Here is a 27508-nt window from a genome sequence, read left to right as displayed (position 1 = left end):
GGAATGGCTAAAGCTTGATTTTCTTTATGTTTATCATTGCTAAAATTGAGAAAAGTTTGGAGAAACAAGTATTAAATGAAAAATGAAATGGAAACCCACTTTCAATGATAAAAACTTAAAGAAAAAATGCTGGAGATGCCTGATATAAACTTTTCTCCAGATTCAGTTATGTCCTCAGATCCAGCTGGCACAAATAGGGTAAAGGTTGTGCTTAATAAGAGCTGAAATTTCACTATGGGTGGCAAAATTGTTACAAAATGCTGGTATGTATCCGTTTTATTTCAATTGACTAAAAGTGGAAGGGAAATGTATGATAAATGTTTCGTACGGTAAGTTAGATTTCGCCCTTTCCCCTCGGACACAGCATGAAAACGAGCATTTCTGCGCAAACAGATTTCTGCGAGCTTTACAGAAATGGACAGTGCTCACTCAAGTGTAACATTCTGACAAAACTTTTACTTTCATTGGATAAATGAGACCCAAACCCAAGATTATACATGCAAAAATTACCCACATGTTGTATATTTTTGAATTCACAGGGCTTTTTCAAAGTGTAAACTTTTTTTTGATACGCACTGTATAAGCTTGTCCAGCATTGTGACAAGTATCGGTTATGTGCTGTACTTTGTAAGGTAAAAAGTCTGGAGTTCAGACTAGGATAGACTATGGACAGTATATGATGGTTCTCGGAGTATGGATGTGAAAGATGTGTATGATAATAATGATTACAATGACTACAAATAAGTGCTTCATGTGTTCAGATGTAATTCTAACAAAATCAGCAAGTGCTTGGCACTCGCATTAGATGAGAGACATGTATACTCTTAATGGATTCCAAAAAAAGTCCTTGAAATATTCCTTTTTGGGGTCATTATATACAAAAATTTCAGGTCGCCCTTTGCGCTCACATTGTTTGTTTAAAGAGACATGTACGTATCATGATTTCACAAATTTGCTTATAATGTCCCTTAGGTCTGAATATCAAACATTTTCAGCCCGCGCTTCGCGGTGATCCCATTATTTGATCAGGGAAATACATATCCGTATGACACAGTCCTTAAAATGTCTCTATTAATTAGGTCAGTATACTTAGCGATTAGAGATTCATACCATTGTTGTGCGCGTCTTAATGGCGACTGACTGAAATACTCCCCAGGGAGTGAAAGTAGTGCATACGATGTGTGCAGGAAGGACTGATTGAATCCAATGACCGGGGTAATGCTATATCTTTATAAACACTTAGGTAGTACAATGTATGTCATAAACGCATTATAAATAACCCGATTATTAGTGACGAAACCAATAAATTTGTGATTTCGTATACTTTGGGGGACTCCTTTGGAGCTAAGATAATATCAAAATATCAATGAATTTACCGTGGCATCCTTGATATGAGCTATGGGAAAAAATACTTTTGTAATTTAATGTTATTTTAGTTTTGTTTGCTCGCTTCCTTCTTTCGATTGTTGTTAGAATTGAAACTTCGAATATTATGACCTATATCTATCTAGAAAATGTTAACTTCATACGACTTAATCAAAGTAATTCCAATCTAATGTCATTAATTGTTCTCGGTTTAATTTCATTTTTTCAGTTTCATTTGGCGAATTTTCAAATCATCTTTTCAAAATATTGTTTATAGGGTGGTCCTAACGCAACTTTCCCGGTAGGCTATATGTAGTTCTAAAAATGTAGTAGTCGATGATACCATCATAGTACATCAAAAACTTTGATGTAATTTACATTTTCAAATAGATTTTTATTAAGGGTGGTGTCTGCGTTGCACCCACAATATTTCAGAAACTCTGGAAGTAATTATTCTTTCATCGATCCCATTCAATTTTTGTAAACAATGTGAATATTCCCAGTAGCAACCGATAGAATCACCCATATGCATCTACATTGCACACAAACTTAAATTTGTTTGACAAATCGTTTTATAGGTTTGATGGTCGAATTTGTCTCAATTTATTTATCTCGAACTTGACGAACTATCGGTCGAAGCCTTCACAATCTATTTGAGTGTTGATCAACAGTCGGTCAGAAACTCGACGAATTATTAATTGGTTATAGTTCTGACCAAATTCTTGATGGGCATATCCTTTCAATGACGGTTTCGTAGAACACCAACTTTGACCAAATTTTTTTTTTAAATCCCAGTTCCACCCAAACTCTTGTTTTAGAAATATTTTCAAAGCGCATCATATTTATTCTCATGTCATTTTATTGAACCACGAGAAGAATGGCCGATTTGATCTTTAAAGAATTAAATAAAATAATTAAATGTTTTTAGATTCCATTTTCTGACACCATACATTTGTTTTCTTGTACAATATTAGTTTTCATTTCCTCATGGGCATGTAAACATCTTTTAAATGTTGTTTACAAAAGCAAAAAAGACTGCATGATTAGAATGCGAGCCTCATAACATTTCCTGATTTATTTTGTAGTAATATATGAACCACGTGAACATGATAATTGAAAAGTAATATAACGCACTAAGAAGATCCCGTATCAATTAAAAATGTTATTAGGCCTATAGGCTATACACCCAAACTCGCAATCTCTCTGGTTTGATATTTCAATTTTGTGGAATGCGGTTTATATAATTTCAGGGTGGAATTTCCTCTTTTCTTGACAATGGATGTGGTTACATACATGATATTCCTTACCGTAATTAGATTCCATATTAAAAACACTACTCTTCTTTATCAAAATTATTAACCCAATCAACGGTGTTGACTTGGAGCCAAATGAAAGATTACAATCAGATGGTCAAACCTGCGTTTGAACAATGGAAAGCCAAGATAGGCAAAGCACTTCCGAAATGTAAGGAAATGATAGGAAATCCGCATCACAATGAACATCATGTATAGGGAATTATATATGAAAGAGATAATGGTCTGAGTCATCCAAACATTACGTCTGTATACTGATATAATTCTTTTCAACTAAATAGTTGAATAACAGATAACAGGTTTCTTACATATCATGATTTAAGTTACTTTCCTATTAACTTGATGGCCGAGCGATCCCTATCGTCACGGGGCATGGTAGGCGTAGTAGTGTTGGTGCAGGCCTCCAACACACTGCATTTTTATTGTACATCATTTTCATTGAGTTTTCTACATGTGGCTCAAAAGACTTATTCACAGGCAAATTTGTTTTAGAATGTAATCATTTACTCCAACTGTGGGCATTTTCAGTTCACTTGCTTCGCTCGATCGACACAATCCACTTTATCAATATTTCAGTAAATAACTTATATTTGAATGTTTTACTTGTGAACTCACATCACCTGTTTTAGGGACTTTTTATTCACATTTTAGACCGAACATAACCTGAAACTCGTTTTCAATCATAAGTGGGTTTTTTGGCGACTGTGCATGGGATTTGAGTATAATGCATTCCCCTGTATGATGGAGTATTCCATATAAGTATTCGTAAATTGTTTATATTACAACCTGCATCTATGATAACTCTTCTGAATTACTCGTTCTAGCATATTGAAATTATCGGAATATCCACTCAGCGCCGTCGAAAATTTATTAACAAGCTGCATTAATGGCAATGTGATTTCATGCATCTATTATACCTTGTAATAATTGATATCAATTTCAAACAATTTTCCAAGCAAACTACTTGCCACAATAATATAAAAAGAAACCTTTACTTATCCCATATGGCACATGACATTCGATATATTATCAAAGACGTGTGTAACGCAAAGGTCGATATGAAACCTATGAGTATATTTTGTTTCCTATACTGTCATAAAAAGGGGGGAAATGAAATTAACAGAAAATTCAAGATGTCGCAACTTTCTGATATTATGTTATGAATACTTTTAGGATTAGTATTTTTTATACCCAGTGTTTGTACAATAGCCTATAAGTAGCGTTAGCAGAATTTTTTTTCAAGGGGGGGGTTGAACCCTGTTACCACCCCCCATGCGTACACTTCTGAGGCCTATACTTTCAAATTTACTCGTTGGTGTGATTGTGACCTGTCAGTTATGGAGATTTGCATTTCATGTAACGTTCATGCACATGCAAAAAACTCCCCTGCAATTCAAAACTTTTTTTTCATATTTCCTTTCCCTTTTCCTTTTGTTATTTTCTCTCGATGGAATTGGAGCATGCCTCTTTCCTGAACTACTTTAGTGACCTTTCAAAATTAGAATCAGCTAATATTGCCCGCACTCTATGATAATATACCAATGTCGATTGATTCAAGATCAGTCTTATTTATATATTTCATTTATTTCCTGCTTTATCTATTTAACCTGTATCTACTGTTACCATTTGTATCTAACAAGTTGATTATTGATTAAACTAGTCCAAACTGCAGACATTATTCACAGGCATTATATCGTTCGGCGACAAAATATTGGCGACAAATTTTCTTTTTGACATTTTTGTCAATGGGTATTATACAGGGAAGTCATCTAGATGGTTCTTTAGTTAAAATCGTCGGAGAAACTGTCGTTGCCTGATTGGTCACCTACCATATAACTATCGTCAAAATGTCGGCCTATGTTTTCAGATTGAGGAATCGTCAACATGCGGGAGTGAGATGTATTTTGATAGGGGTGGAACAAGATAACCTACGTATAGGTGTTGTGGCTCTGTGGATAATTTTCTAGACTTTGAACCACAAGGTCCTGGGTTCGAATTCCACAGCAGTACTCGGGGTCTCTTTGACAAGACATTTATCTACTTTTGCCACTCTCCACCCAGGTGTAGTTAATGGGTATCCGGTATAGGAAGAAATTCCTTGATTGCTCGAGCGCCGGGAAATATGCAGCGCTAAGAAACATTGGATTAAACACTATATAAATGTGCATATCATTATTATGATCATTATTATGATTACTATCATTACATTATTATTATTGTAATTATTGATATTATTGTCATCATCGTTACCATTATCATTTTATTATTAACATTATTTATATCATTATGATTTCGGGAGAATTCTTTAAAGTTCAAGATGAAAAATAAAAATAAACTAAACGCTTGTTTAGTTTGATAGTTAGACACCACAGCATAGTCAAAATTCATTGACCTCAAATAACCTTTGATCTATTGTCACCTTAAAATACATGAGATGAAAAGTGACACTCGTCTTAAGTTTCCTGAAATATGACTTCAATCACTTTACACTTTCAAAGTGATGGAAACTAGACTACGATTTTGATGTTGATAATTTTTGTGTATATGTTGACGTTTAGTTTTTTTCGTCCTCACATGATAGATATCTCCGGGGAAAGTCGACGTTGAAAGGAGCGTCAGAGTCGTGCTATTTGAGGAAAAGTTTTACGAGAACATGACGTCGGTCCTAGTCGTCGCTTTGCTAATTATTGGTGCTTTCTCCCATTCATGTCTTGGAGAAGCAATAAGTAAGTTTTATCGTACATACTACCATAGCCATAGGTGATGATCAGGGTGGGGTGTATTGAACGTGCTACTGTGACATGAAATCTCACAGATCATATCGCACGGCGTGCTTGATAGCTCATATTGTAGTTATTCATCATTTTGTGTTTTATTATTGCTGTAATTATTGTCATCGATATTCTAATTATCATTACCATAGTCATTGATATAATTATCAATATACTTGTAAAAATTATTGTTATTATTATATTCATAATTAATATTGCTATCATTAGTATTATTATTGCTATTATTATTATTATTTATATATTTATTATTACAATTATCATCATCATCATCATTGTTTTACAAGAGCATTCATATATACATCCATACGATTAGTCTACTTCGTGAGCTAGATGAAATAATCTTATTTTCATCAACCCTTTTTAGATTAACTTATTTATTTTGCCTATTCAAAACAATATCGATGCAATTAATATTCCTCGTGACACAAGTGTTGTTTTTTGTCGATTGCATAGGAGAAATAACAAAAAAAATAATGAGAAATTTATAACGATATTGTTCAATAATTTACCGTAGATCCGGCAGGAACGGTACGCATTACCGACATCAACAGCCCGTTCATGGGAAGAGTGGAGGTCTTAGGAGATAGAGGATGGGGGACGGTGTGCGATGATGACTGGGATGATGTCGACGCCACCGTGGTCTGTCGGGAGCTCGGTTTTGGGGAAGGTGAAGCGATCTCTGGGGCCAGTCGGACTATACCAGATGGTGAGCTTTGTGCATTATGAAATCGTGGGACACTGGGGTTTCTGAGATTCGGAGGGAGGGGGGGATGGGCTTACGGGGCACCGGGCCATTTGAAGTTCCATGGACAAGAAATAAAATAAATAGAAGGAAAATAAAGGAAAATGATAGAAAAGCGCATGATATGTCACGTTTTGTTTAATATTATGTCAAAATCTATCACCAAATTAAATTTTCATCATTATAAAAGGCGCTATTTTCCCACTCATTTTGCTCGTTCGTTAATTGTTTATAAATTATGCCCCCATGTCATGCCGTGCCCCAAGGGCTTTTGCTAATTACTCTTTTAACATACACAAAAATAATGCATACAAGATAGAAAGGACAAGAAGGTCATGATCGTGTGCCTTTCATTACTCTTGAGACATTTAAATTTCTGGTTTTGACAAATACATGTATACTGATCATGCCCGATAATTACAACTTGAACATTTAAATAAATAAACAATACAAAATTGCCTATAAACCTTGTGGATCGCAGTACCAGAAAGGTCTGAAGAATGGAATTAATTAATTTTTCGAATGCTTGTAATGTTCGTTTGATCATTTTGACAGGAAGCATTTTAAGCCCTATATATTTGGATAATGTGGGCTGCAATGGAACGGAGAGTACTCTTCTGGATTGCATTAATAATGGAATAGGAGAACACAATTGCGGTCATATTGAGGATGCAGGTGTTATATGTTCCGCCCCGAGTAAGTATAGGGTTGTAAATGTATTGTTTTATGGTTCATTGCTGTTGATTTGTTTAGAGTTTAAAATGCAGATATGTGAGAGAAAACAATCTCAAGACTGACAAATAATAAGATAGTAATTGGTGGAATGGTTGAGATTCGTGGTATAGGCACGGGGGTGGAGAACCTGCAACTTTACAACAAAATGATGTAGGCCCTATTAATCAGACATACGCTTTAATATCTTTATAAATAAATATTTAAAATTTACACACGGAATGATTTTCATGGAATTCCCCGGTGAAAGAATAAGGTCGGAAATTCAATTGGTTGCCTTTGCTTGTACAGTTTTTACCTCAGGAATTCATTCATTCATTTCGGTTTATTGTACACAATACTTCCTTGTTAAAACAGTTGGGAGACTGATACAAACAAAGATTACAATGTAAGCATAAATTTCATAGTTACATAAGTGAAATGAAATAGTCAAATAATATAAAGTAACAATTAATTAATTGATGTTGGTATATTGCACTTACAAGGTAATTCTAGATGAGAGCACGTTACAAAATTATTTCCAAAGATATTTATAAAAAACTATAATATGGTAATGATAAATGAAATACATGCACTAAATTCAATAAACAAATTTATAAGTTGTGGAGAAGGTTGAGTTTGGGAAAGAGAATTAAATCGCAAAGTGGAAGGTTCACATTGAGAAATAAAAATGGAATTGTGTTTTTAAAATATAATTATGAGGCTAATGTAAAATATCTGACATACGGAAAATGAGGCATAGAGTACTGTAAATTTTACTATCATAGATTATATCATTGTCACTGTATATAAAAATATCGTCACTACATGTATTATTATGCTATATTATTATAATAATTACCATTTAACAGTTATCATTTGCAAAGAGATCAATATCGTTATCATAATCATCAAACACAGAAGGCAATGTAGTCTAAAACTGAAAGTCCAATCAAAATGTTAAAAAATCCAGGTAAAAATATAACGCTAGTTAGAGAGATATAAAACCGGTGCTAGCTGCTTAACAGCGCCCTCAGTGTAAAGATTGCAGTCCCTAAAAATGAGTGTCATTACACAACGTTGTGTGATCCGATAAATCATGGTTCGTTGGCTTATCATGCTAATTAACGTCATATTCATTCGTTCAGCATACGTCCATTGATAATTTCATTACTTTGTAGAAATATGAGACTGCGGTTGGATTATTTTCTTTCAATATAATAAAATTTAGGACATTATTTTCATATATATATATTTTCATGTATAAAAGGTGGATTATGTTTGTTAAGAAAACTGAAAAAAAAGATAAAAGTACGATAGAGATTGTAGAGAGACAAACGCGTAGCCAGGATTTCATTTTGGAGGGGGCGGTAAATGCACGCGAAGCGCACTCCCTAGGGGGTGGGTGCAGGGAGGGGGAGCTTTCGATGTTTCATAAATTAAAATGAAAAGGAGCCGTCTCTCTTGTCTCTACTAGGCCTACCTATATCAACTCCAATTCAGTCGACTATATTGTGATTTTGAACCTTGTTTTCAAGAGTGATTGTGAACGCACAAATAGGGATAAAATGGGGGAAATTGAAATAATAATTGTCCCGCGCGAAGCGCGGAAGCTATTGCGTTTTATCATTTTTTTGCAAAGAAAAGGGTTCCGAGAAAAGGGTATTTTCTAAGTCATATTAAATGCTTCCCTTGGAATGATCAGATCTGATTACAAACAATTTTCTTAGACAGTGCATATTTTTAACTCGCAAAACAGAGGAGAAGAAGGGTATATGCCGGGAGGAAGATATTCATCCCCGCGCAGAGCAATTCGAAATTCTGAAATTTCAAAGGGCGTTTGTTTCATCAAATGCAGATATCTCTATACACATCGGCTCTAATTCAATTAATTTTTTTTAAGATGATTGAACTTCATTACAAGGAAAATACCGCGCAAAGAGTTAAAACTTCTGTGATTTATCGAAAATATATATAAAAAAGGATGATGTATAATTTCTTTGACTTATCCTGAATCGCTTCATTTTTAATGATAAAGAAACTTAAGTGTCATTCAAAATTTCAAACTGAGGGCACAAAATAGGACAGGAGATGAATGTGCAGGGAAATGACATGAAGTTTAGAATTTGATAAAAAATAGAATTTGATAAAAAATATTGTACTTTTTCATTTGATACGACAGGAATTTTATACCTTCCTCTTCTTAAATTAGGAACCTGTTTGCCCCAAATTATAGTTGTTTAGTAATGAGCTGAAAAGCGGGAGAAGTTGCCTATATATATATATGGAGGTGACGGCAGACTCTGATATCAAGATTTTACCCGCCCGGAGCCGACCCGACCAGAAGTTGCGCGATCAATGTAAAAAAAAAACAACTTTGTACATTTCGGCCTAACCTTAGTCGAATTCTATGCCCTCATGTATACACTTGAACTAGCTGGCAATAAACACATATAGCTGAGGTGGAAAAAACAGGGTTAGAGAAAGGGTGAGGGAAACAAATGAGAACTGCAATATTGTCATTTAATCGCGCGCAACGCAGAAGCAAATTCTTGTATATAAATTTAGAGCAAGAGTGGAGGAGTTTATCTTTTGAGAAAAAATAAAAAATAGAAAGAGAAACACACAAAGCTACCTTTCTTCCCTTTCCTCCCTTCGCTTTTTCTTTTTTCCTCTCTTTTTTCCCTTCTTTTTTTTCTTTTTGGGGACTTTTTTGGGGGGCGACCGCCCCCCGTCACAATGCCTACGCGCCTGTAGAGAGAGGTAAAGAGACCCCTACCAACTTATCGGAACTGAATAAGCACAAGAAGAGATTATTATGACGCAGTATAACTCGGAATTTATTTTTCAAATCAAACTTGCCAAAATTGTTTCATCCACGCGTTTAATAGCATTACAAGACTTTGTCTACATACTAATATTGAAAATAATAATCATAAAACTACTTTATAGCGGGACATTGTCTCATGCTTGTTAATCTTATTTTTTTTAGAAAAGGAAAATGATTAAGGCATAAATATAGGAAAGAGACATTGCTGCCATATTTACAGATCTTAGGGAGATATGAAGTTCCTGATACTGTTTTCTAATAAAGAATAGAACAGGGGCCGCGGGAATGAGGAGGGAGATGATAATGCAAATTGTAGACACAATTATATATTATTTTCACGATATTTTTACACAAAAAAGCGGAAGCCCCCTACGCCCCCGGTTTCGCGGCCCCTGTTTATAGCTTTACTCTTTTTTAAGTTATGCCTGAAGTTTATCTTCCAAAAGTGCCAGCAGTATTGTACATTATGTTGAACCAACAATGATGAGACTGAAATATTATCGCCTAGTTTGTCGTTATTGTAATAGACCATGTGTTTGTAATTCGTTTCACCGATAGAGCCTTCATCACATCAATCATCACAATCACCACCAACCATCACCAGCACCACTACCATCGGCACGTACTACAACTACCACCACAATTCACCAACACCATATAGCCGCCGCCATCACCATTAAAAAATCATGATTCATACCGGGGATTCATAATTCATCGTCATCATTAATTATCATTATCATCCAATCATCATACACCATGCACCGCCATCAACACCAACATTGTTGTACCAGTATACAGTATATAGGCCTATACCATCTACCAACATCATCAACATCATGCATCATCATGATCAGCATCATCATCATCGTCATGTCGTCATCGATATCACCATCACCATCGACATCATCATTAGACCAAAAGCTTCGGTCTCTGTTTAATAATGTTCAAGGAGAAATGAAAACAATAAAAATTGTTTGAAAAAACTTCTCGAAACAGACGGCTGCCAGCTGTCTACATCATCATTATCATCATCATCATCATGCATCGTCGTCGTCATGCATATCATCATCATCATCATCATATAATTCATCATCAGTGAGACGAGCAACATAAAGACTGGACCAGGACGCGCGCGACCGGGACCGTTGGATCGGTTTATTAAAGGGGAATCCAGCCTTGGCCATAAAATGTTGTGTTTGGAAGGAGAAGAATAAATTAAACAGAATGGTGAAAGTTTGAAAGAAATCGGACAAGCAATAAGAAAGTTATAGCTTCTTTAAAATTGAGATCATCACTAGTACTATGTAGATTTCAAATTGGCAACTGGGTAAGTAAATTATGACAAGGGGCAATTAAGGACAACTTTCCCATAGGCCCGATGTACTTTATTATCAGGGATTTGTGATTTTCTCCTAAGTACTCATTCCCCTGGGGCAGTAATCTAAATATAACCCAGGTAGTATATTGTTTTATGTCCTCATGAAAGAAAAATATAATTTTAAATAAAATTTTTGGGAAAAATGACATTTTAGCCATAATATGTATTGGAGTACATGGAAGAGTAGTCCTTGCCTTACATCACTATGACATCCCATATGCGGCCAATTTGAAGTCTCCATGGGTATAGTGATTACCAATATTTACAAATTTTAAAAATTCATAACTTTCTTGTTTTTTGTCCAATATTGTTCAACTTTCACCTATCAACTTGTCTGATTTTTCCTTCCTTATGAAAGCAAGTTTTTATTTGGGTTGGATTCCCCTTTAAGGCTGGCGCGCATGGCCGACTGGCCGGCGCGGCGCTGCCGGCCGTCAGCGACGTAAAATATACGGTACCATGGACCTACATGTAGGCTATACTAATAGGGATCTTTCCTTGGCGCTAGCCGGCCGGCCTTCCACAGATTCTTTGAACTTGGAGTTTAAGTTCTTGACTCATTTTCTTCGGCAACTTTTCTCAACGACACCTTGGGGCGCGGCAACAGGGTAACTAGCCTTTATGTATTGATTGTTTGGTCATGATCACCGTATTAAGGGCACTAGTATTCAACCCGGCATAATTCAAAGATTTTGACATATTTATTTCCAAAAATATTTAGAAATATGGAAACTATCTCATAGGCTGGTCCAGGGGGGGGGGCCCGAGGGGCCCGGGCCCCCCCTATTGGCGGAGCAAAAAAAAAAGGGAAAAAAGAAAGGAAAAAAGAAAAGGAAGGGAAAAGAGGGGAGAAAAGAAGAAAGGCAAACATAAGAGGAACATGATTGAATAAAATAACATGAGGGGAAACTTTGAAAATAATTTTTTGAAAAATCTATTTGTTAGGATATAAAATTTTCGCTCGCGCTTCGCGCTCTTATTGTCTTTTAGGGGATTTGCATATCTTGCTCAATATGGAGCTTGAAATATCAAACTTTGAAGTCCATGTACAAAACATATTTCAGCTGGGAAACTGAACTTTCATTATTTTGTTTGATTTACAAATTGATTTTAAAAAAGTGCTCTGTAAAAATGTCTGTGTTATGATCTGAATATTATCATTTTCTGCTTGCGCTGCGCACTCGCAAAATTTGATTTGTCAGGTACCTATTATTTTCCTGTATTCCATAAAGTTCTCAAAAAGTTCCCTATTCAGGTCAGATTGTCAAAACGTATCAGCTAGCGCTGCACGCTAGCATTTTGATTAGTGAGTTATGTATATCCCAATATTAATTCTAACTCAAACTACTCTGATGACAGTTTATCAAAAATTTCGGCTCGCGATTTCCGCTCGCATTGATAGATATCATGCATTTTATGCATAATTACAAAAGTACTTTAAATGTCCAGTTTTCAGGCCATAATATTAACAGATTTCGCGCTCTCATGCTTAGGAAGAGAAATAGGAAGATAGTCATCATTTTCTTATGATGACATAATGCCCTTGGCTTATAGAATGTACCGGTCCTATATGTAAAAACTCAAAGTAATAATAATAAAATACATCAGCTCTTTTTTAACTGTCATCCATCACGATTCACAATTTTCCCACAAATTAAGTGTTTGCAATACAGAGCTTAAATTGACCCTTTGTTAGATCGGAATATCATATGTTTTTATATAGCTCGCGCTTTGCGCTCGCCTTATTGATTTTCATGATAAGAACATGAAGAAAGGTACTTAGAATACCCAAATTCTAGGTCGAAATCTAAAACACACGTTAATTCAGATACGCAGATTGTTCTCTATTTAAATCAATATCCAGTTTCAGATCACAATATCAAAAAGTGTCTGCTCGCGGATAAATAACTTATCCTTTTCATGATTTACAAAACATGAATAGACATGATAGAGTGTCCAGAATTTTTCTGCTTCGTGCTCGCATCAATAAAGTTTAGTTTATATACTTAGAGTCCTTCCAAGATTACAAAAAGTGCTTGGCATTTCCATTATTCAGGTAAAAAAGGTTAAAAATTTTCAGCTCGCGCTTCGCGCTCGCCATATTTGAATGTTGAAATATGTAACGTCTTCATGGCTAAATGCAAGCAGTCCATAACAGGTACAATTTCGATCAGTTTAAAACGATACAAAAATTTTCTGCTCGCGCTCTGCGCTCGCATTATTAATGTAAGGAAGATCCCCACTTACTCATCCTTTTCATGATTTACAAAACTAATTGAATAGAGTGTCTTGTTCAGTAGGTCTAAATCTCGAAATTTTTTGCTCACGCTTCGTGCTCGCATGTTTAATTATATACCTATTCTGTTAAACAAAACGTGCTAAGAATTTCCATTCCTTAGGTAAAAATGTCAAAAAATTTCGGCTCGCGCTCGCATTATTTGATTTTTAAAAATGTGTAACGTCTTCATGGCTAATTGCAAGCAAGTATTTAACAGTACCCTTTCCATCACTTCATTTCTGCTCACTCTTTACGTTCGTAGTAATTATTAACTTGCATACACATCTTTTTTATTCAGGAAGACAAACGTTTCCCAGAATGTTCAAAATTTTAGGAAAAAGAACATAAGGTAATAATATCCAAGTCCTTTGGAAGCGCATAGAGACGTTATTTATAATGTGTTATGCGCTATACAAGAACTGTCTATTATTATTATTATTATTTCAAAAAAAATTAGCTCGCGCTCCGCGCTCGCATTATATAAATAAGGGTTATGGTATTATACATTTATGTTTCATAAGAATAAAGCTAAAAAGTGACCATTAGGACTACCCTTTCAACTGTTCAAAGAAACAAAAAATCCGGCAAAAATCATATTTGAGCGGCCGATCGGGGAAAATATGGCTGAAAAAATTCCGGGCCCCCCCTATTGGCGAAGGCTGGATCCGCCCCTGTATCTTAATTTCATACCTTTGTTATTTCCAGGGTGATCTGTTGTCGGTATTTTCTTTATCAATCTGTCGACTGTATGCGCATAGGAGCGAATTATGCGCCGATGGCCTTTTGCACTGAATTGCACTAGTATTCAGCCTAGTGAGGATAGATAGCAAATCTCAAAAGGGTTTATATTGCTAAATTAGATTTAGATCTATGTAAGTATCTGGCTTCATCTCAAATGGTCTAGTCCATAGTCGGATGGGACAAGGGCAGATTGAGAGACAGGATCATCTTTCATCGCTAGGTTGAATACTACTAGTGCAGACGGGTTGAATACTACTAGTGCAAAAAACCGTCGCCGTATAATTCGATCGCCTGCGCACACAGTCGACTGGTTGAAGAAAAAAATAACGGAAAAAGAATAACCAGCATTTGCTCTTAGAAATAAGACGGGTCTGAAATTCAGGTAAATTCTATGTTTCTATATATATTTGAGGAAACTCTCCAAACGGGTTGAATACTAGTGCCCTTACGGTACGGTAGTAGTACGAACGCTAGCAAATTTCATGGGTTTCGTAGCTCTTTCGGCATTGTTTGTTGGACTTCGTCTTTGGGCGCCATGTCCCGACTCCCGTCCCTCAGCTCGCCGTGTGATGGGTGACCTGTGGCGGTCTAAGTAACGAAGGCTCCGTCGAGGATCGATGTACGACAGATTTGTATAAAAAAGATTAACCGTGATATAAATGCCTATTTTAAATGATGAACATATTCATGCAGTGTAAAATTATAAAACATGATGATGATAAGATGTATAGTGAGTGGTTGTATTACCGACCGGCCTTGTATTACCGAACGTGCGCATCGTACGCGTCAGAAAATAATTTCATACGCTCAATTCTTTGCAACATCCTTCCAAAGAGAACTTGAATAGAATGATGATGAAAAATGGTCAAAACATATTGTCAAAGTCTTAATATTCTAAAAATAATAAAATATGGTCAAAAATAGCTCATCAGCATGATCAGTGATTTTGTTGATTTCTCAACTTTTCCCATTGAAAACACACGTTCGGTAATACGACACCTTTTTCAGGTGACCAAAATATTTCACATCCGAAGAGGGGTCCGATTGGAAGCTAATATCATCAAAAGGAAAAACGATTTCGGCAAACTTTTTACATATTTATATTTTGTAGGTAATTGTGTATTTATGGTGAAAGTTTGGTGAATTTTATGAGAATAATATTTTTGAAATGATTGAATTCATGAAAAGTGTTCGGTAATACGATCCACTACCATACCATTCAAGTCAGTGAGTATGATTGATGGTGATGTTGGTATATAAATGATATGATTATTGACGGTAATGCTGGTTATGCATGATGAAAGGAGAAGAAAAAACATACACAAATGTGAACATTGTTGATTCCTGTTTCAACAAAACAAGGTCCACAAAGTCCATGAGAAATTTATAGAAAAGGGAAAATAAAAAAAAAAGGAAGGGAAAATAAAAAAAAAGGAAGGAAAAGAGAAAGGCATGAAGAAACTATATAAGTAGAAGGAAATTAGAGGAAGTGAATGAAGAAAATGTTCTTGAAAAGGGGTACTGGGTACTAAAATGAAGATGATTTATGAGGAAGAGAAACAGAATGGGTGAAACAGCAAAGAAATTTTAGTCCAAAGAACTTGGATAGGACAACCATAATAAGTTGCCATACATTATTTTAGAGGCTATAAATATGATTTGAAAGTTGAAACTCTTGTTAATTAATGATTATAGTGTTTTTGTCTTGCCTGCATACATGTAGCTGAGCGAGACTATATTATAGGCGCCACTTTCGGAATGCGCGGCGTCGTCAACAACATTGAAATATTTAACCACGGTTAAGTTTTTGAAATGTCATCATGACTTTGACATTTTATGAATTGAGTTCATGAAACTTAGATATAAGAGCAATTCAGTATCCCTGAACATTCTGTGCATGTTTCAGGTCGCATGATCAAGGTCAAAGGCCATTTAGGGTCAACAAACTTTGATGATGTCGGGGGTATTAGTGGAATTGTCATAACTTTATAAGTTTATGGATCTTGTTCATAAAACTTGGACATAGGAGTAACCACGTATCCCTGAATATCCTTTGCGTGTTTCAGGTCACATGACCAAGATTAAAGGTCATTTAAGGTCAATGAACTTTGGCCGTGTTGGCCTGGGGGTATCTGTTGAATTGGCATCATAACCTAGAAAGTTTATGGTTCTACACATGTAGTTCATGAAACATAGACATAAGGGTAATCAAGTATGTATTGCACATGTCTTAGGTCACATGATCATGGTCAGAGGTCATATTGGGTCAATGGACATAGTATTTTATTACCATATGAGTGTTTTCTTTTGTGAACAAATATTCAATAGCTGTTTTCAAAGTCATCATCACTGCTGCTATATTGAATTGTGTAATGCAGGCGAGACTGCCAGAGGCGTTCCACTTGTTCAGATTATTAACTTGTTTGTACAATTGACCTAAAATTTGCAAATTAATTTGCAAATGATTACAATACCATGTACCAGTTAAAGAAGATTGTGAGGGGAACTAATTACTTAGGCAAACTACTCAGTTTTATGATTCTATCATATTTTTACTTGGTTTGATAGCCAGTTTGTGTATTTTCCAGTCTCCACATGACATGGCAATTACACAAAAAAGTAAAGAGCATTTGAACTTGGACAATAGTCAATTGGAAATCAGTCCAAATGATAATCTCCCAAGATATCATTAGATGACCGAGATCATCATAGATGAATAAGATGATAGTTTGGTCCAAGTTATTAGATGACTTTGCAACTGACTGAATTTAAGAAAATGAATCAATGAAGTTATCAGCCAATTAAAGTGGTATGACAGTCTAGTGCTGGGAGCTTGCAAGGCCCAGCTTAATTATTTCAAAGAGTGGTGAAAGTGTCTAACTTGAATGTCAAAGGTTTATACCCAGGGAAATGAGAAAAAAAGTTTGGAATGGATGAGAGAGCAGATGGTGGTATGTATTGAGGAGAGGAGGAGGAGGAAGTGGTATAGCATTTCAAGAGAAGAGCTTTACTTTTGCATTATTGATTGCTGATTTGTTGCTATGTCCGTCAGCCATCTTCTCTGGATTCACATTTATACTTAATCTCAGTCATATATTTTTTTCTTTTTGGTTATAAGTCTAGAATTTTCTTTGGTTTAAGTTTAATCATAACTGTATGCATTGTGCATGTTTGTTCTGGTTTTTGTCTCACCTGCATAGCAGAGTGAGACTATAGGCGCCGCTTTTCCGACGACGGCGGCGGCGTCAACATCAAATCTTAACCTGAGGTTAAGTTTTTGAAATGACATCATAACTTAGAAAGTATATGGACCTAGTTCATGAAACTTGGCCATAAGGTTAATCAAGTATTACTGAACCCTCTAATAGAGTTTCATGTCACATGACCAAGGTCAAAGGTCAATGAACTTTGGCCGAATTGGGTGTATGTGTTGAATTACCATCATAACTTTGAAAGTTTATGGATCTGATTCATGAAACTTGGACATAATAGTAATCAAGCATCATTGAACATTTTGTTCTAGTTTCAGGTCTCATGATTAAGGTCAAAGGTCATTTAGGGTCAATGAACTTTGGCCAAATTGGGGGTATCTGTTGAATTACCATTAAAAGTTTATTGGTCTAGTTCGTGAAACTTGGACATTAGTGTAATCAAGTATCACTGAACATCCTGCGCGCATTTCAGGTCACATGACCAAGGTCAAAGGTCAATGAACTTTGGCCGAATTGGGTGTATGTGTTGAATTACCATCATAACTTTGAAAGTTTATGGATCTGATTCATGAAACTTGGACATAAGAGTAATCAAGTATCACTGAACATCCTGTGCGAGTTTCAGGTCACATGATCAAGGTCAAAGGTCATGTAAGGTCAATGAACTTTGGCCATGTTGGGATTTTTTGTTGAATAACCATCATATCTCTGTAAGTTTATTGGTCTAGTTCATTAAAAGTGGACATAAGAGTAACCATGTATCACTGAACATCTTGTGCGAGTTAGAGTAGTTTTCAAATTCAGCACTGCTGCTATATTGAACCGCGTGATGCAGGTGAGACGGCCAGAGGCATTTTACTTGTTATATATTTGAGATCATTACAAACATAAAAGCAAATTTGTAAAACAACTAGATATGCACTTGGGTTTTTTAAATATTTTTTTGTCCTACAGTTCGACTTAGTGATGGATACGAAGGTGAGGTACAGATTTCAATCAACAAAACTTGGATGCCTATTTGCAGCGATAATTGGGCAATACAAGATGCGGAGGTTGCATGCAGGACGATGGGGTATGGGAATAGTTTGGGAGCAGAGAGCATTGCCTTGACAGATGGGGAAGCCACCACCTTCTCATATGGTAACGTCAACTGCACGGGAGGGGAGTCCAAGCTGTTCAGATGCCAGATCAATGCAACTATAAATGATGATGGCACGGGTGCTTATTCTTGTGCAAGTGGAAAGGCGAGTACATCATGTTCCCTGCCGGGTGAGTTCAGGCTTGCATGCGATTGATCTCTGGTGGGCCAATAGTGTGTAGCGTGATCGTCTTCCTGTACTATTAAAACATTCTACAACCAGCAGTGGCACACATTGCCAACTAAAATGGAAATGTTCAGGTTGAATTAGCAGCCATCTAACAATCTATGACAACAATTGTGAGATGGCTACTAATTCAACCTGAACATTTCCATTTTTAAAAACTGCTTGCAGTGTCTGTCTACATTCATTAACTAACAATCAGAACAAATGAAAAAAAAATTAAATAAGGTTTGTACTTATTTCTCAGACAAATTCGTTCCACTTTAGTGTATGACAGGCTTCATCAAGTTTTATCTGCATAAACAAAGAAATCCATCTGCTTTGAGAAAGAAATGCTATTTTCTTTTAGCATTTTGCACTGTTGGAAGAGAAATCAGGTGATGGGAGACAGTTCCAAACATTTATATCCATCTACCTAGTAGACTGTCTTATCTATTTATCTAATTTATTTAAAAAAAGATAACCTATAACACGCATGAAACTTTTTAAAATGACATTTCTCGTTTATAGTGATTCTCACCAACGGGACCACACCTTTAGATGGTATTGTAGAGGTCGTTATCGACGGGACTTCCCGGCCACTCTGCGATGACAACTGGACGCTGGAGGATGCCACTGTTGTCTGCAGAACCCTTGGTTATGGGGCGGTCATTGATAGATTTATGCCTCGGCCTGGAGGTCTGAGTTTCAGGGGTTTGCCACAGTGTACGGGAGATGAGAGAACACTTAGTAAGTGCGGATTTGGGGTTATGGACCAGATGGCATGTGATGGTGATCTAGGTGTCGTTATGGTCAAGTGCAGCCCACCAGGTATGTATCCCAAGAGGAATAGCAAAACTTCTAAAGGGGTTGTAACAACTGTACAATAAATCCAGCACATGCAAACGTACATCAGCCATTTTGCCATTGAATCATATTTCTGGTTATCACTAATTTAGTTCTTGATATCAAGAATTTGTCATTTTGGTGCAAGAATGCACTTTTTCCCACACTTTCGTGCATCGCTGCATGCAAAAATGCCCTTAGCAACAGGCTTGAGTGCATTGCTTATAAAGGGCATTTCTGCACCGTTGCAATGCACCAAAATTTTTAGCTAAGGGCATTCTTGAACCGACACATCAAATTGTTATTTGTTGACACCAAAGAATTATTTCTTGATATCAATAAATATGATTTAAGAGTAAAATGACTTGTCATATATTCATCAAAAATCTGCAAATGTTGGCTAAATCAGCCAGGTATGATAGCTCCATTTAATTTATTTAATTACTTTGTGGACTAAAGTCTAATATTAATAGATCATGTTTCATATTTTGAGAAGTCTGATATCTTTGAGGAAAAATGGATTTGGTTGGGCTTTGACTGGTATAGCACATTCAATAAAATATTTGCTTGAAAATTGTTAATCCTGTTTGAAGTTGTTTATAAATTTGATATTTAATTTAATAAGGTTACTGCAAGTACTTGTCATAGTCCAGTGTTTGTTTCTTTCATAAAATTCATTGAAACTTTCCTCCTGTGATAGAGTTGTTCTCAAAGTCAATCTATAATATGACATTCAAATATTTCATACAAGTAAAAGGGAATACTCTCTTTGCCCATAAAGTAAGAAAAGCCCATTGTAATAATGCTACTGATGAAAGGGGTTAAAATCACAGCAGAATCTAACAAGCATGTGTTTTTTTTTTGTCTATAAAGATCTCTCCAAGACTGCTCGTCTAGTCAACGGCAATCACATCTTTGAAGGACGAGTTGAAATCCAGCACGAAGGCCAATGGGGTACAGTGTGTGATGACAGCTGGGATTTAGAAGATGCTCAGGTATCTATTCCCGATGCTCCCGGCCACCCTTGGAAATCGGTTCAGGAAACCAGTTCCAAAGATCGCTTTGCTAGCATTTCCATTTGATCACTTGAAAGTGGTTTTCAAAAGCGCCTCACGTAAAGTGGTCTTGTTGCTATGGAAACACTCTCAGTGTGGTGACATGTTTTGCGTGCAATTTGAAACCACAGCATAGGCATTCCGTATGTACAGTGTGTGGAGTAGCGCACTCGAAATGTGCGATGATCGTTTTTCAAAAGTACATCGCGAGGTGGTTTTCTGAACCAGTTTGGAAGATCGCTTCCAAGACCTTTTCGACCTTTCTCATTACACGTTAGACTAGTTTCCAATAGACCAGTTTTAGGACGGTAGTGAGAATGGTGTCCTAGTTTGCCTACTAACCATTTGGTCTAATTGCCAATTAGCCCATTTACCAGACTTAAGCTATACCCATTAATTGACTATTGATTTTGTGCTTAAGAGATACATTATTCTCATCTATGTATTAAAGGAGAAATATGTTGAGTATGAATATTGCCTTAATGATATATCAGTGGAAAGGTCATGATGTGAGGATTATCATTAGGTCATTTAAAAATAACGAAAGAAATACATAAGGTGGAAATCGCCATTAAAAAGGAGCTAAAATGCCTCTTCCGAAATACGCCTCCCATGGAATCGAATTTGATGACGTGTGTAAGTTACGAGAGACGTGATTGGCTCTCCTACGTCAAGCTCCACTTGCATGCAAAACCTGTTGCGAGGATATGTGTTCTCCACACTGTCTATGAATACTTCGATCACGAAATGAAAGAAAACCCAGAAGTTTTTCTAGATTTTGGATATTCAATTTGACGATTTTGAAGATGAAGAGAATGATGATGTGTGAGACTTAAAAGTATAAACTCTGTGAGTGGCGTGGTCCAAAAATTTCGCGTGGCGGAATGATCGCAGAAAATGTTTGGGGGGGGGGTTGATTCAACCCCCCCTCCGGCCATTTTTGGGTTAATTTACCTCCATCCACGTCACTAGAGCTAGAAACTTCATCTTCAAAATTATCAATTTGAAAATCAAAAATCTAGATAAACTTCTGGGTTTTCTTTCATTTTGTGATCAAATTATTCAGTGACGAGTGTGGAGAAAACGTAACCTCACCACAGGTTTTGCATGCAAGTGGAGCTTGACGTGGGAGAGCCAATCACGTCTCTCATACACTTATACACGTCATCAAAAAACCCCAATTTCGCGGACGTAATTGTGCATGTTTGAAGCATTCAAAGAGGGAACTTTAAACTATTAATTAAGTGAATTTCATAAGTCTCCATGATAAATGATGTACACCATCGTGTTCTTATTTTCCACTTTAATTTGATATATAATTCTTCATTTTTATGATTTTCAATATATTTCTACTTTAAAGCGCTTTAATTATTACTGATGTGATCGGGTTCAGTTGGTCATTTCCACATATGCACTTCCTCATTCCTCAACCCATGTCATCTGAAATAGTCATGATTAGATGATCTCTTGAACAAAATTATCTTTTGACAAAGAACAATATAATGAAGAGATAAAGTGGAAGGTAGACCATCTTTACATGATAAAAATATGCTTTAAGTTCATGTTATTTGTAGCTTTAAAAACAACAATCTTTCAGGAGTGCTTATAATGAGATAATATGGTACAAAAGAGATTAATTTAAAAAAAATTGTTTCTGTTAATAGGAAAGGCTATTAAAATAACAGCATGTACAGCAATAAATAACATCAGACAATGTAAAAGAACAACATTTATAACTGACTATTGTGACCTGTGAATACAAATTGCACTTGTCAAGATGCAGATACATACACTTTGTTGTTTTTATTATAGGTAATTTGTAGCCAGCTAGGGCTTGGGCAGGCTGCAGCTGCTGCAAGAAATGCTGTCTTTGGGCCAGGTTTCCTCCCAATCTTCTTGGATGACATGCAGTGTAATGGCACTGAAGCTTCCCTGTTGGAATGTGCAAGCAGTGGTATCCGTTCCCATAACTGTCATCACAACGAGGATGCAGGTGTCGTTTGCCGACCACCAAGTAAGACAGGGGTGCTCAAAGTCATACCATTGCCATTTTTGCCTCGCCTGCATAGCAGAGCGAGACTATAGGCACCGCTTTTCTGACGGCGATGGTGGCTGCTGCAGCAGCATCATCATCAACATTGAAATCTCAACCAAGGTTAAGTTTTTGAAATGTCATCATAACTTAGAAAGTATATAATAATAATAACACTTAAGATTTATATAGCGCACTTTCCATCTTGATTAGATGCTCAAGGCGCTTCAGAGCCAAACAACAAAAACTATTTACATATAATACATGTCTGAACAATAAGTCAATGTCTATCAAAAAACACTTTTATACAGGTATGTTTGCAGGTTGCCCTTGAAGGTGGTCACTGAAGTCTGGGTTTTCAAACTGTCTGGGAGAGAATTCCACAGGCTAGGTCCTGCATGAGCAAAGGCCCGCTCCCCGCATGATTTCTTAGCAACTGTAATTTGTAAGAGATTAGGTGATGAGGATCATAAATTTCTTGAGGGTTGGTTATGATGCATCAAAGACCTATTGTAACTGGGAGAAGTTCCATTGACTATATGAAAAATCAAAAGAAAGATTTTAAAGACTGTACATTCCTCCAGGGGCAACCAGTGAAGAGTTTTCAATATAGGGGTGATGTGGCTGCGCTTGCTAGATAGAGTTACAATACGCGCACGCAGCTGGTAAGTTTTAAAGGAGGCTATTACCGAAATCGAATCGTGAAGCAATAAGTGAATGTACCAGTTTCTCTGTTGCTGAGCGAGTGAGATATTTTCTTTTGAAGCCAATATTGCGCAATTGATAACAAACTTATCTGCAAATGTTTTTAATCTGGTTGGACATGGACATGTGAGAATAAAAAATAACTCCAAGATTTCGACATGATTTTGACTAGGGGATGTCATTGCCTGAGATAGAAATGGAATCAATGTTGAATTTGTTAAGTTGAAACTTTGAGCCAAAAACTAAAAACTCACATTTACTATGGTTCAAAAGTAACGAGTTTGACTTCAACCAAGTGTCAATGTCCATTATACATATGACCCTAATTCATGAAGCTTGGACATAAGGGTATTCAAGTATTACTGAGCATCCTGCCTGAGTTTTAGGTCACATGACGATGGCCAAAGGTCATTTAGGGTCAGTGAACTTAGACCATGTTGGGGGACTCAATATCGAAATCTTAACCAAGGTTAAGTTTTTGAAATGTCATCATAATTTAGAAAGTAAATGGACCTAGTTCATAAAACATAGACATATGGGTAGTAGTGTATCATTGAAGATCCTACCTGAGTTTCAGGTCACATGATTAAGGTCAAAGGTCACTTACTATCAACAAACTTTGGCCTTGTTGGGGTTATTTGAGGAATTGTCATCATAACTTTAAAAGTTTATGGATCTAGTTCACGAAATGTGGACATAAAAGCAATCAAATATCCTTAAACATCCTGTGCGAGTTTCAGGTCACATGACCAAGGTTAAAGGTCATTTAGAGTCAACAAACTTCGGTAATGTTGGGGGTATTTGTGGAAATGTCATCATGTAATTTTATAAGGTTATGGATCTAGTTCATTAAACTTGGACATAGAGCAGCAATGTATCCCTGAATACTCTGTGCCCGTTTCAGGAACATGCTCAAGATCAAAGGTCATTTAAAGGTCAATGAAGTCTGGCTGTGTTGGGAGTATGTGTTGAATTGGCATCATAACTTAGGAAGTATATGGATCTAGCTCATGAAACGTCGATATAAGGGTAATGAAGTGTGAATGATTGTTTTGCAAATATTTTAGGTCACATGATCATGGTCAAAGGTCATTTTTGGTCAATGGACTTATTTTTTCATCATAATAGTGTTTTCTTTTGTGAATAATTATTCCTTAGCCATTTTCAAAGGCAGCACTGCTGCTATATCGAATTGCATAATGCAGGCGAGACATGCCAGAGGCATTCCACTTGTTATAGTATTATGATCAAAAGCTGTTACAGTAAACGCTAATTTCATGAGAGAGTCTGTAAAACCAAGGTTTAATTTTCACTACATCATCGTATATCTAGATCTGGTACAGTTACATTTTATGAACTTTGGGAAGTCATGAAATCTATCTTAAAAATGATGACACTAAAGATTACCAATACAGATAAGCATATTACTCAGAATCCCGAGAAAGGAAATATATAAGAATAGGTGGGAATGAATGTATTAATGTCGGCTATAAAATTCCTCCTGTTATATTCACTTATAAGACAAATATAAAAGAAATTTCTGAAGCAAAGCATTGCTTACAAATGCCCTTACAATCAAAATATAACAAAGAATTACTTTAATCAGTCAGGTGACCATTAACAGTCAGTCGGCAAGCCCCTGTGTTAATGAGCAATATTTATCCAAGTCCTCTCGTGGCTGAATTCATGTCCCTGCAAAATCTTGTGAATTGTGAGACTTTCTTTCTCAAAGAATTTAACCACTTTCTTCTTGAGTAATATTGATTATTTTTATACCATGGGCAAGAGTAAATGTTACTCTTTTATATTGGTCATTTCTTTTGAATGAAATATTCTGATAAATAAGTGAATTTTTACCTGAAGTGATGCATCAAACAGAATTTTCTTCCTCTGTTTTCACTTTAAAATTGTGCAACATTTTGTGTTTTAGGCACCAGCATTATTTATATCATCAGAGAGCTCAAACTCTATACTTTCTTACAATGTCACTCTTGATATGTGGCATCTTTTAGATGGGTCAGCAGCTAGCTTTTTCCATCAAGATGCAAGACGAGATTTCTGAAATTTCTGAGTAACATAAAATCCAGAGTTCTGATTGGTTGAATAATGTTATCAAAACAACAGCCGCGGGTAATTTGAAGAGATTACCACATGGTGAGTGTGACCTTGCAGAGGCCTAGTGTGGGGAACATTGGAATTTGCGTGGGTGTGTGGTCTCTATGACCAATCAGAGTGCAGTATTCTTGTTTTTGAGCTGCTAAATGTACTTGGCCTATGAAAAGCCGGCTGCTGACCCATCTAAAATACATATTCTTATAAAATTTATATCATATTAAAGCTTAGATCTTCAGCTTTATCATGATCTAAAAATCATTTGTGCTCAAACAGAAATTAAGTGTAAAATCAACCACTTTTGTTGCATAAAAATATTTTGTATCATGTTTTAGATCAATAGTTTTCCCTATATTACAACATCTATTTAAAAATCCAAACACATGACCTGAAAGAATGATTCTTCTTCTTTACAAAGATACCAGAAACATGGAATTTGGTCAATATTTAGAGCAGCAATGGCCGAATAAAAAGAGATGTTTTGGTTCGCACCAATCTCTTTAACTATGCAAAACCCTCTAGTCATGAATATCACTTGGATATCACTTGGACTTTTTCAGGGCTTGCTGACTGACTGTTAATGTGTAGCCCCCATACATTCTTATCTGTTTGCATGCATGCAACCTTCAGAAGAATATAAGCGATTTATTTTAATTTAGGTGATGCCTTTGCCTTTAATGTAATAGCATTATAATACCAACTTTCACAATCACATTATGACACTTTTGTCAATAAATCTCTCTTAGGAGCAGAACTATTTGAATTTGGTATGATGGCTCCATGTTCTAACCCCTTATTGTAATGTGTTACATGATAACATGCTTCCACTTGAAAAGTTCCTGCAGGTTTTGCCAATGGTTAAAACCCCGGGGTTAAACCCTGAAATGCTAATCATATTTCTCAGTTGGTCATGATTTCTATTCATTTTCAGTGGTGACATTTTTAACATTTCGAGTGTATATTTGGTCAAAGGGAGCATGAAGATATATGATTTCCTTTCAATTTCCTTTCTGTTAGTTCGCTTGGTGGATGGGCGCTCACCTTCAGAGGGAAGACTTGAGATTAGCGTCAATGGACAATGGGGTGCTGTGTGCTTCCAAGACTTCAGCATCGCAAACGGAAATGTTGCGTGTCGTCAGCTCGGCCTCGGTCCCGCATTCAGTGTTTCTTCTGCATCCCGTTACAGCAACGTTACCATCAATGAAATGATCTTTCTTTCGGGTGTCCAGTGTTTGTCTGATGAAGCCTTCCTTGGTCAGTGCCAGACCTCACCTCTGACAGAAGATGGATGTCCAGAGCAAGCAGCAGTCAAATGCTCATTACCTTGTAAGTATTACTTGATAAAACAAAGAAGGATAGGCCTACTGTTATATAGAGAGCCCTAGAACAAGTGAGAGAGAAAGTGTGGATGATACTTTGCAATGTCATTATTGCCTTGGTTCTAACATTAACGGTATTATTATTGTGATAAAGATGATCAATAATAATGATGAATTGTGGTGATAGTGAGGTGAGTGATGATAACCCTGATGGTGGTAATAATGATGATGATGAAGATGATGATTCTTGTTATGGTGATGGTGGTGGTGCTGATGCTGCCGATGATGATAAAGAAAATGATGAAAACAAAGGAGATGGTGGTAATGATTATTTGTAAATTATCATTGTAAAGGCGACTGCACACCTTACGACTGGTCTGCGACCCGATTTCAGAATAAAATGTAGTAGAATTTGATGCTAATATTGAGACTTGGAATATCTTACTGTGTAATGTTCTAAATCATACGAATACCTATGTTCAAATCTGTGACTATGCTATCATCCTTCTTAGATTAAAAGCGAATTTGATATCTAGTCGTAATGACATCATAGCAGTTATACGATTGGCTACGATTTGAAACTAATTTGGCCTTTACTCCAAAATAAAGGCTTGCAATCTCTCAAAATGGTTATATTAGTATTCTCTCAATTGATTTTAACCTCAGATAAAATGATATGTTCCATTCACATTTTCAGAAAATGAGCGAAATGCGATTTGTTCCAAAATCGGATTGCGAACAGTCAATTCCATAGAGTACATGTACGTCTGACCCCA

The 27508-nt window shown here is 36.2% G+C and overlaps 1 protein-coding gene across 2 annotated transcripts in view; it reads left to right on the top strand.

Annotated features, from left to right (window-relative positions):
- The first annotated feature begins 5241 nt into the window (after positions 1 to 5241).
- Positions 5242 to 27508, top strand: part of LOC121422969 (deleted in malignant brain tumors 1 protein-like) — a 64766-nt gene continuing 42499 nt past the window's right edge. Inside the window, exons 1-8 of one of the 2 annotated variants that reach the window (XM_041618218.1) lie at positions 5242 to 5404; positions 5985 to 6176; positions 6768 to 6908; positions 18317 to 18631; positions 19195 to 19494; positions 20383 to 20504; positions 22377 to 22578; positions 26431 to 26739. In XM_041618218.1, coding sequence (XP_041474152.1) covers positions 5332 to 5404; positions 5985 to 6176; positions 6768 to 6908; positions 18317 to 18631; positions 19195 to 19494; positions 20383 to 20504; positions 22377 to 22578; positions 26431 to 26739 — 1654 coding nt within the window. In that variant the 5' untranslated portion in view covers positions 5242 to 5331. Of the gene's footprint in view, positions 5405 to 5984; positions 6177 to 6767; positions 6909 to 14513; positions 14533 to 18316; positions 18632 to 19194; positions 19495 to 20382; positions 20505 to 22376; positions 22579 to 26430; positions 26740 to 27508 lie in introns of those variants that run through there. The other variant, XM_041618219.1, reaches the window with a different exon arrangement.

The sequence above is a fragment of the Lytechinus variegatus genome, chromosome 10 (assembly GCF_018143015.1).
Source record: "Lytechinus variegatus isolate NC3 chromosome 10, Lvar_3.0, whole genome shotgun sequence".
Classification (NCBI taxonomy): domain Eukaryota; kingdom Metazoa; phylum Echinodermata; class Echinoidea; order Temnopleuroida; family Toxopneustidae; genus Lytechinus; species Lytechinus variegatus.
This window is presented reverse-complemented; position numbering and strand designations above follow the sequence as displayed.